Here is a 12,051-nt window from a genome sequence, read left to right as displayed (position 1 = left end):
CTGTGCCTTGGCACCCTTGCGTTTTACGGACGACATGCTGCTGGCTCTCTGCAATGTGAGAGAGTCTATAGCCAAAGGGCGACCAGCGCTATGTAATACCAAGTATTTGTAGAAACAAAATACTAAGAATACTACTGGCACAAGAGGGGGTGAGCCCTGAGGGCTGCTTACCGCCCGCTGAATAGCGGGTAAGAGGCGCAGAATTCCTTGTCTGGGTCTCCCCGGCTCCCCTCTGCAGCTCAGCGTGTCAGCAGGAATGGCTGCCGGCATCTGTGGAGAGGGGCGGTCCGTGGGAGTTTCCAAACAAAAGTGCGGGAAACAGTGTCCCCTCTGTGCCGATTGTGAGGGCTGGAGTATGTAAAAACGACTCCAGCCTTCGGCGCTGATGCACTGGCCAGCGTCCCGCCCCTCTCCTGACTGGCAGGTCTGGGGGCGGGAACGAACGGAAGCAGGCCGCAAAAGCCGGGGACTCGAGTTATCAGCGCGGCCGCCGTAAAAGCGCGGGCCGCGCTGAAGTCCCCGGCGCACCACAAGTGCCAGCCGCGCCGCAGTCCCAGCGGCCGGCGCGACCGATTCCCAGAAGTGGCCAGCGTCCCGCCCCTCTCCTGACTGGCAGGTCTGGGGGCGGGAACGAACGGAAGCAGGCCGCAAAAGCCGGGGACTCGAGTTATCAGCGCGGCCGCCGTAAAAGCGCGGGCCGCGCTGAAGTCCCCGGCGCACTACAAGTGCCAGCCGTGCCGCAGTCCCAGCGGCCGGCGCGACCGATTCCCAGAAGTGTGCCTGCTTCAGCGAAGCTGAATGAGGCCATGGCACAAGCGCCGTAGCGCTGATGTCCCCCGGCGCACTACAACACCCAGCATGCTGCGGTGTGAGCGCCAAATGCACGGGGACACAGAGTACCTTGAGGAAGCAGGGCCATGTCCCTGATGTACTCCGCTCCATCCAGCATCTTCTCCAGGGGCTGTAGATGGAGCACGGTCTCAGTGCCTGGAGACCAGTAAATCCCACTTCACCCAGAGCCCTGTAAAAAGGGATGGGGAAGGAATCAGCATGTGGGCTCCTGCCGCCGTACCCGCAATGGGTACCTCAACCTTACAAACACCTCCGACATACAGTGGGGTGAGAAGGGAGCATGCTGGGAGCCCTGTATGGGCCCTCTTTTCTTCCATCCGACATAGTCAGCAGCTGCTGCTGACTAAAAACAATGGAGCTATGCGTGCGTGTCTGACCTCCTGCGCACAAAGCTAAAACTGAGGAATCCGTACTCCTACGGGAGGGTGTATAGCCAGAAGGGGAGGGGCCTTACACTTTTAAGTGTAGTTCTTTGTGCGGCCTCCAGAGGCAGTAGCTATACACCCACTGTCTGGGTCTCCCAATTAGGAGCGAAAAAGAAAATAATTATATATATATATATATATATATATATATATATATATATATATATATATATATATATATATATATATATATATATATATATATATACAGTTAGGTCCAGAAATATTTGGACAGTGACGCAATTTTCACGAGTTGGGCTCTGCATGCCACCACATTGGATTTGAAATGAAACCTCTACAACAGAATTCAAGTGCAGATTGTAACGTTTAATTTGAAGGTTTGAACAAAAATATCTGATAGAAATTGTAGGAATTGTACACATTTCTTTACAAACACTCCACATTTTAGGAGGTCAAAAGTAATTGGACAAATAAACCAAACCCAAACAAAATATTTTTATTTTCAATATTTTGTTGCGAATCCTTTGGAGGCAATCACTGCCTTAAGTCTGGAACCCATGGACATCACCAAACGCTGGGTTTCCTCCTTCTTAATGCTTTGCCAGGCCTTTACAGCCGCAGCCTTCAGGTCTTGCTTGTTTGTGGGTCTTTCCATCTTAAGTCTGGATTTGAGCAAGTGAAATGCATGCTCAATTGGGTTAAGATCTGGTGATTGACTTGGCCATTGCAGAATGTTCCACTTTTATGCACTCATGAACTCCTGGGTAGCTTTGGCTGTATGCTTGGGGTCATTGTCCATCTGTACTATGAAGCGCCGTCCGATCAACTTTGCGGCATTTGGCTGAATCTGGGCTGAAAGTATATCCCGGTACACTTCAGAATTCATCCGGCTACTCTTGTCTGCTGTTATGTCATCAATAAACACAAGTGACCCAGTGCCATTGAAAGCCATGCATGCCCATGCAATCACGTTGCCTCCACCATGTTTTACAGAGGATGTGGTGTGCCTTGGATCATGTGCCGTTCCCTTTCTTCTCCAAACTTTTTTCTTCCCATCATTCTGGTACAGGTTGATCTTTGTCTCATCTGTCCATAGAATACTTTTCCAGAACTGAGCTGGCTTCATGAGGTGTTTTTCAGCAAATTTAACTCTGGCCTGTCTATTTTTGGAATTGATAAATGGTTTGCATCTAGATGTGAACCCTTTGTATTTACTTTCATGGAGTCTTCTCTTTACTGTTGACTTAGAGACAGATACACCTACTTCACTGAGAGTGTTCTGGACTTCAGTTGATGTTGTGAACGGGTTCTTCTTCACCAAAGAAAGTATGCGGCGATCATCCACCACTGTTGTCATCCGTGGACGCCCAGGCCTTTTTGAGTTCCCAAGCTCACCAGTCAATTCCTTTTTTCTCAGAATGTACCCGACTGTTGATTTTGCTACTCCAAGCATGTCTGCTATCTCTCTGATGGATTTTTTCTTTTTTTCAGCCTCAGGATGTTCTGCTTCACCTCAATTGAGAGTTCCTTAGACCGCATGTTGTCTGGTCACAGCAACAGCTTCCAAATGCAAAACCACACACCTGTAATCAACCCCAGACCTTTTAACTACTTCATTGATTACAGGTTAACGAGGGAGACGCCTTCAGAGTTAATTGCAGCCCTTAAAGTCCCTTGTCCAATTACTTTTGGTCCCTTGAAAAAGAGGAGGCTATGCATTACAGAGCTATGATTCCTAAACCCTTTCTCCGATTTGGATGTGAAAACTCTCATATTGCAGCTGGGAGTGTGCACCTTCAGCCCATATTATATATATAATTGTATTTCTGAACATGTTTTTGTACACAGCTAAAATAACAAAACTTGTGTCACTGTCCAAATATTTCTGGCCCTGACTATTATATATATCTATATATCTATATATCTATATATCTATATATCTATATATATATATATATATCTATATCTATATATATATTAATATATCTATCTATATTTTAATATACGTATCTCTATTCTGAGAGAGAGAGAGAGAGAGAGATTTATTCATTTCCAAACAAAAGCAGGGAAGATTCATATTAAGTGCGGTGGCAATACAGGGAATAAATACCTCAATGTCAATATCATTGAAAACTTTGTTTCTCCTAGTGCCCAATACATGTCCTCTTGGTCCATGAACATAGTAATGATAGATATGTCTGGTGGGGGAGAAAATAGTCTTAAAATATATATATAAAAAAAACCAACGAGTTTTCAACATGTCCCAAAATGTAGGTTTGGCACCGCACTACTTACGCCAGCTGGGTGAGCCATAGATGACGGTAATTTTTTAAGTAATGTATATGTTCGGCCTGAACACCAGTTACAATAACCGTGGTAAAGCTTTCTTTACCCTCCTCCTCCATGATAAGGTTACGCAGATTCTTCTCATCTTCTGTAACATGTGAACAATCAGTCGGCTATAAAATTAAATGAGGACCATTAGACAGTATATTAAACATACATTTACAGAAAGTGTGAATATCTATTTATTAGTTAAAGTGATTGCATGGGACATAAACATTGATGGTCTATCCTTAGGATAAGTAATATCTGATCGGTGGGGGTGCAAAACTCGGCTCCCCCGCCAATCAGTCGTTCCAAGTGTCGGCAGCAGCCAGATGTGCTCAGTTGCAGAGTTGCACAGCACAGTCAACTGTATACTGGCCACGGCCGGTATTCACAACAATAAAAGGCGCACGTGCAGTAAATGACTGCAGACATTACGCCGTTGACAAGAGGAGAGGGGTTCCATTGTTCAACTGAGCACATTCGGCCCATGAACAATTGATCAATGGACAACCTCAGTAAGAATGTACTTTACACACACACACACACACACTAAATATTATAATATATATATATATATATATATATATATATATATATATATATATATATATATACATACACACACACACACATACATACACACACACACACACACATATATATACACACACAAACTAAATATTATATATACATACATTTTATATATATATATATATATATATATATACACATACACACACACACACACACACACACACATAGTATGTATGTATGTGTACATACATATACACACGCGCGCACACACACACACATATACAGTACTGACCAAACGTTTGGTTCACATTGAAGACATCAAAACTATGAATTAACACATGTGGAATGAAATACTTAACAAAAAAGTGTGAAACAACTGAAAATATGTCTTATATTCTAGGTTCTTCAAAGTAGCCACCTTTTGCTTTGATTACTGCTTTGCACACACTTGTCATTCTCTTGATGAGCTTCAAGAGGTAGTCACCGGAAATGGTTTTCACTTCACAGGTGTGCCCTGTCAGGTTTAATAAGTGGGATTTCTTGCCTTATAAATGGGGTTGGGACCATCAGTTGTGTTGTGCAGAAGTCTGGTAGATACACAGCTGATAGTCCTACTGAATAGACTGTTAGAATTTGTATTATGGCAAGAATAAAGCAGCTAAGTAAAGAAAAACGAGTGCCCATCATTACTTTAAAGAAAGGAAGGTCAGTCAGTCCGAAAAATTGGGAAAACTTTGAAAGTGTCCCCAAGTGCAGAGGCAAAAACCATCAAACGCTACAAAGAAACTGGCTCACATGAGGACCGCCCCAGGAAAGGAAGACCAAGAGTCACGTCTGCTGCTGAGGATAAGTTTATCCAAGTTACCAGCCTCAGAAATCGCAGGTTAACAGCAGCTCAGATTAGAGACCAGGTCAATGCCACACAGAGTTCTAGCAGCAGCATCTCTAGAACAACTGTTAAGAGGAGACTTTGTGCAGCAGGCCTTCATGGTAAAATAGTTGCTAGGAATCCACTGTTAAGGACAGGCAACAAGCAGAAGAGACTTGTTTAGGCTAAAGAACACAAGGAATGGACATTAGACCAGTGGAAATCTGTGCTTCGGTCTGATGAGTCCAAGTTTCAGATCTTTGGATCCAACCACCGTGTCTTTGTGCGACGCAGAGAAGGTGAACGGATGGACTCTACATGCCTGGTTCCCACCGTGAAGCATGGAGGAGGAGGTGCTTTGCTGGTGACACTGTTGGGGATTTATTCAAAATTGGAGGCATACTGAACCAGCATGGCTACCACAGCATCTGTCCTCAGGTGAGGGATCCTGCATCTCGGTCCCGTACTGCTGATTTTATAATGCACCTGCAACTACAATAAAGTTTTTCCGGCACTGAAGCTGCTGCGGTCGGTTTTCTTTCTTCCTCCATGGCTACCACAGCATCTTGCAGCAGCATGCTATTCCATCCAGTTTGCGTTTAGTTGGATCATCATTTATTTTTCAACAGGACAATGACCCCAAACACACATACAGGGTGTGAAAGGGCTATTTGACTAAGAAGGAGAGTGATGGGGTGCTACGCCAGATGACCTGGCCTCCACAGTCACCAGACCTGAACCCAATTGAGATGGTTTGGGGTGAGCTGGACCGCAGAGTGAAGGCAAAAGGGCCAACAAGTGCTAAGCATCTCTGGGAACTTCAAGACTGTTGGAAGACCATTTCCGGTGACTACCTCTTGAAGCTCATCAAGAGAATGCCAAGAGTGTGCAAAGTAGTAATGAAAGCAAAAGGTGGCTACTTTGAAGAACCTAGAATATAAGACATATTTTCAGTTGTTTCACACTAAGTATTTCATTTCAAATGTTTTAATTCATAGTTTTGATGCCTTCAATGTGAATCTACAATTTTCAGAGTCATGAAAATAAAGAAAACTCATTGAATGAGAAGGTGTGTCCAAACTTTTGGTCTGTACTGTATATACACACACACATATACATACGTACACACATATAATGTTGAAAAAGCAACATTTTACCTTTCTGTTTGTTATATAGCCAGTGTAAATAGGTTCCTGGTTCTTTTCTTTTGTCTCAAAAGCTTCTTTGGAAAGTGAAAATTCATGAACATCTTGGGAGTCTGAGGTCTTTGTGATAATCTTAAAAATAGTAACAAGTGTGCTTAGCAACAATAAAATACATGCTTATAATGAATCACATTATGTATTATAAACACAACACTTTAAACCATCAGAACAACAAGGCCGGGGCCACAAGGGGACTAATGATATCTTCGCATGACACTCGGCTCGCGCTGGAAGCACAGCAGGAGCTGAGTGTCATGCGAGTGTCACTGCGACTGAGGTCCGATCATGCGATCGGACTTCAGCTGCGGGGGACGGGCCGGCTCTAAGGAGGGGCAGGCCAGTGCTGAGGAGGGGCGGGAGGGATTTATCTCCCTCTCTTCCTCCATAGCCAGCTATTGCCATTCTCACCCTGCACTCACGGGTACACCAGTGTACCGCAAGTGCAGCGCGATCTTTCGATTGGGGCCGAGAAAATAATCTCTCATGGGTGCTGTCACAGATTAATATTGGTCCGAGTGGAACACGATGTTTTATCGCACTCCACTCGGTCCGATTTTCATGCCGTGTGCCTTAGGCCTTACAGGAGTTGTACACTAATGGGCAACCTTTTTGAATAGAATTGTTGAGGAGGGCCATTGGATCAAATACTTAATTAGCCTTCAGATGTAGGGGGTTGTGGGAAATCGCTGATGAAACGTATTATTTCATCTTACATAGTCAGTTCAGATATATCATCATGTAATACACATTAATGATGGCTGCCATTTCCTGTTCACCATACTCTGGTATGCAAAGAATGTCCAGATGTAAGAAGAATTACCATATTAAAGGGAACCTGTCAGGTGCAATATGCACCCATAAGCAAGAGCAGTTCTTGGTGTACATTGCTAATCTTTGCCTAACCATCCCTGTATACACTAGCATAGATAAAGAGATCTTTAGAAGAAGTATTTCTTTTACCATATGCTAATGAGCGAGGGCACTAGCCCCCTGGGCGTTAGTTCCCTGGCCAATCACCCCTATTAGCATGTTAGTACGCCCCTGTGGGCATGCTAACATACTAATGAATACGCAGCGTCTCAGGATGAACTCACTCACCTCTCCACCACTGGATTTTGGCACAGTGCGTATGATCCTAGAGTTTGGGTCATGCGCACTACTTCAGTTTGAAGGCAGGCTCGTACACCCGGCTTCATAATACGCATGACCCAAACTCCGCGGTCATGCGCACTGAGTCGAAATCCGCTGGACGCGATGGCGGCGGAGAGGTGAGTGAAATCATCCTGCGACGCTGCATATTTATTAGCATGATAGCACGCCCACAGGGGCGTACTAACATGCTAATGAGGGGCGACTGGCCAGAAAACTAACGCCCAAGGGACTAGTTCCCTTGCTCATTAGCATACGATAAAAGAGCTTTAGAAATACTTTTTCTAAAGATCTCTTTATCTATGCGAGTGTATACAGGTTAGGACGGTAATGCAGGGGGTAGCAATATGCATCCAGAACTGCTCGTGTTTCTGGGAGTATATTGCACCTGACAGATTCCCTTTAAGGGAAAAGACCTACTGGCCAGCCTAGAGGACCACCTCACTGATGACCCATGGAACAACCCCATTGATGACCTCACGGACCAGCCCACGATGACGTCCACCAATCAGCCCATGAACTAACTCATTGTTTACCCACCAGCCAATGGGCATATCCTAACATGCCTACGCCCCTAGCCTATATAAAATTTGGAAATTCTGTTCAAATTCTGCTCTCAAAACGTTTTGAAAAACTCTTAAGTGCATATACTCTGTGTAGAATTCACCTTATTTTCCTCCTGTACAGTACTTTGCCTGACCGATTTTATGTTCTGCCATCTATATCAAAAGCTGCCCGTGTGGTTTTAAATTATCGTTAGCTGGTTTTTATAAGAGCTCAACTATCCTGCACGCCTCCACAATGCAGCCTGTAAATACTTAAAAGGGAACCTGTCAGGTGTAATATGCACCCAGAACCACGAGCAGTTCTGGGTGCATATTGCTAATCCCTACATAACAGTCCCAGCCTATAGTAGCATACATAAATAGATATTTCTAAAGATACTTTATGATATGCTAATAAGGCCAGGGCTCGTCGCAAGGGCACTTGTTCCCTTGGCTAGTCGGCCCCTTTAGCATGCAAGCACGCCCCTGTGGGCGTGCTAACATGCTAATGAATGTGCAGCATCAGTCTGTTGCCATCACATCCAAAACTTGACTTCGGCTCAGTGCGCATGATCCCAGACTTTCTGTCATGTGCACTACACAAGTTTGAAACCAGGACGCGTACACCCGGCTTAATAGTGTGCATGACCAAAAGTCCGGGATCATGTGCACCGAGCCAAAGTCAAGCGTTGTATGCGATGGCAGCATAGAGGTGAGCGCAACAATGCCTCTGACTATGCACATTTATTAGCATGTTAGCACGCCCTCACACGCACACAAATAAAAATATTGAACCTTGCACATATAGGTATATTTGGGGAAATATAAAATTCGCCAGTTCTTTACTTCATAACCAAGCTGTAAACTATACATCAAACATACTTGGTAGCAATGAGCAAATATAATTTAGCAGATCCACTTGAATAAGGCCAAACATTTTTTACAGTGAAACAAAAGGAGCATAATAATGCAGAGTGACCTCTGTTCCAGCATCCACTGCGGTCAGTCTTGACCCAGCATCTTTGGACACTTCACTAGGGCATGATGAGGTTTGATACAGTGTGAATCCTAGATAGTAATCCTCATGCTAGTTTATTGGAGAATACTGATGGCTGTAGAATTCATTCAAATGTACAAAATATGTAGCGATTTCTATGTCAATTTAAACCGGTTGCATATTGATTTTTTTTTCCTTATAAAGTAGAATGCAATAAAATTATTTGAGTTGCCTTATTTTAAGAAAATCAATATACTTACACGAGTGGAATGACCAATAAAGAACACAGCTTGTTTTCCACCAACACCAAAATAAGAAATGTCACTGTTCAGACTGCGTGGAGCAGAAGGAGGACGGACATAGCTTTCATCATCACTATTACAAACCAAATGAAAAATGTCACATTTTCTGGGAGGAAAAAATAACTACAACCTTGGTATCATACTAGATGGCCATATTTAAAAGTAGTGCAGATATATAACAGAAATCTGCTCTACTTTCGGTATGTAGCATTATACAACTGTACTGAGAAATGTAGCTATAAATTAGGCGATGGAGTGAGTAAACAGCAGCACAAATGAGTATTTTACTCTCTACTGCAGGTCCACTGACCACCTAGTAGTTGAGACCTGATAGTGCAGAATGTTTATCAGTGATTATTGTACAGTAGAACCTTGGTTAACGAGAACAATCCGTTCTGGGAGTGTGCTTGTTAACCAAGTTACTCATTCAGCAAAGCAAGATTTCCCATAGGAAATCATTGCAATGCAGACAATTCGTTCCACAACTTGTTAAATGTCCCATTCAGGTCCCCTATTGTGTCATTCCACACATGCACAAACACGTACAAACACGCACAAAGTCACACAAACACGCACGCACATCTTATGCTCACCTTACCTTCCGTTCCATCGCCGGTCTTCTGGGACTTGCTGTTCTCCGGCACGGGCTGTGTATCCGGTTACCATAAAGACGAGGGAGGAACTTCCGCTGCCATAGCGCTGACGTCAAAGGCAGGAGCCGCTTGCCTCTGATTGGCCGGCGCGCTGCCTTTGAGTAGCGGGTGACAGGGGAACTGCTTCGTCGCTATGGTTGCCGATGCACAGCCTGGAGTGGAGCGGCGAACTACAGGACCCAGGATGCCGGCGATGGAACTGAAGGTACACAAATACTCACCTTACCTTCCGATCCATCGCCGGCCTCCTGGGTCTTGTAGTTCGCCGCAAGGACGTCTTAATGAGCCGGCGGACTACAAGAACCATGAGGCCGGCGATGGAACGGAAGGTAAGGTGAGCATAATACTGTAAGTGTGTGCGTGCGTGTTTGTTTGTGCGTGCTTGTATGTGTTTGTGCGGACTGCAAGTGCGGGTTAGAGCGCAGTGGATGTACAGAACCGGAAGTGTGTGCGGTGAGGATTTAGCTCGTGCAAAGCTTTCTCGTAAACCGGGTTACAAATTTACAGAAAGCTTTGCTTGTTAAGCGAAATTCTCGTTAAGTGGGTTACTCGTTAAGCGAGGTTCCACTGTATAATAAATTGGCTAAATACGGTTTAAATCATTATTCGACACTCATTGTAAATTAGGATTATTAGCAACATTTACAAACTTTCAGCTGTTTGCAAGAAGCCAAATACAAACAAATTTAAAGGGAATTTATCTGCAGAATTTTGCTATATAGTCTTAGAGCAGCATAATATAGGTCAATAAAGCCTGATTCACTGATTCAAGTGATGTTTCATTTACTGGGCTGCTCGGCGCAGCCATGATAGAGAATACCTGTTTTATCTGATGTAGATGTTGCAGAGCTAAGACTTCTGGGATATTGTTGGGGATACATTCAGATGGATTAAAACACAAGTTTTATAACTTGCTTGATTTTTAAGAAATAAAAAAAAATATATCCTAAAAAACAACTGGTTTTATTTCATACCACAAAATAAAAAAAGGTAGTTTCTGACCTGTATCCTTCATAGCCTCTTCTAAACTTTGATAAACGGTACACTGCCCAATTTTTAAGCTGGACTGAAGTCATTCCTTTTCCGTTATCTGCAACTGCAATAGTTGGTTTCCCTTGTGTCTCATCAAAAAGCTGTATATATAAAAAAAAAAAAAAAAATTATATTTAGAACAAACAGCCATTACAACACAAGAAAGCCGTGAAAAAAGTAAACATTTTCTTACCAGTTTTATCTGTATTTTCCGAGTACCAGAGTTTTGTGATGTGGCCGAAAGCGAATTGTCAATTAACTCAGCAAGTGCAAATGCTGTAAATAAAACAGAAGTGAACTATATAACGAGAAAACTGCACTTCACACAAAATATAATCACAATCTTAGCAACCAGGAATTGTGTCTTATGTCAGCGACTGCAGGTATTTGTATACGATGGTGGCAAATATACCTAATCTAAGCCGCAATGGTTTTGATCCAAAAAGAAAAAGAAAAGAAAATCAGGAACCAATGATCCTTTTTATCTCCTACAGCAGGTAAAGTGCATGGGCTGGAAGAGGTGCATAGAGGTACAGAGCAAGAAAAAAAATGAAAAAGCAAAAAACAAGGAAAAGTAACTGAGCAGTGCTTGACCTAGGCGTATATAATACTGTAATAGACTGTCACACTGCTGGCCAGGGAGCATAATTACCATCTCCTGTGAGTGCTCAGCTGTGGGATTGCAGAGAGTTTCACTTATAGAATCCCACCAATCTAGTGCTACTCTGGTGGGTTGCAGTCAATGTGCACACTAGCAGGCACAGCAATGGTGACATTTACTGGTCGGGATAATTGCACTTGGTTAAGGGCAAAGCAGTCCTGACTCTGAATGCAAAGAAGGGAATTTTGTTTACTTACCGTAAATTCCTTTTCTTCTAGCTCCAATTGGGAGACCCAGACAATTGGGTGTATAGCTATGCCTCCGGAGACCACACAAAGTATTACACTAAAAGTGTAAAGCCCCTCCCCTTCAGCCTATACACCCCCCGTGCTGCCACGGGCTCATCAGTTTTGGTGCAAAAGCCCGAAGGAGGAAAAAATTATAACTGGTTTAAAGTAAATTCAATCCGAAGGAATATCGGAGAACTGAAACCATTTAACATGAACAACATGTGTATACAAAAACAGGGGCGGGTGCTGGGTCTCCCAATTGGAGCTAGAAGAAAAGGAATTTACGGTAAGTAAACAAAATTCCCT

The 12,051-nt window shown here is 43.5% G+C and overlaps 1 protein-coding gene across 1 annotated transcript in view; it reads right to left on the bottom strand.

Annotated features, from left to right (window-relative positions):
* SMCHD1 (structural maintenance of chromosomes flexible hinge domain containing 1) overlaps positions 1-12,051 on the bottom strand; it is a 437,194-nt gene that overhangs the window by 343,622 nt on the left and 81,521 nt on the right. Inside the window, exons 4-9 of the mRNA XM_075316053.1 lie at positions 11,048-11,130; positions 10,825-10,955; positions 9,128-9,242; positions 6,129-6,248; positions 3,534-3,697; positions 3,349-3,436 (exon numbers count right to left, since the gene is read on the bottom strand). Coding sequence (XP_075172168.1) covers positions 3,349-3,436; positions 3,534-3,697; positions 6,129-6,248; positions 9,128-9,242; positions 10,825-10,955; positions 11,048-11,130 — 701 coding nt within the window. The remainder of the gene's footprint in view (positions 1-3,348; positions 3,437-3,533; positions 3,698-6,128; positions 6,249-9,127; positions 9,243-10,824; positions 10,956-11,047; positions 11,131-12,051) is intronic.

This window comes from Anomaloglossus baeobatrachus, chromosome 6 (genome assembly GCF_048569485.1).
Source record: "Anomaloglossus baeobatrachus isolate aAnoBae1 chromosome 6, aAnoBae1.hap1, whole genome shotgun sequence".
Taxonomy (NCBI): Eukaryota; Metazoa; Chordata; class Amphibia; order Anura; family Aromobatidae; genus Anomaloglossus; species Anomaloglossus baeobatrachus.
The sequence above is the reverse complement of the archived record's forward strand: the minus strand, read 5'-3'. Positions and strand labels throughout refer to the sequence as shown.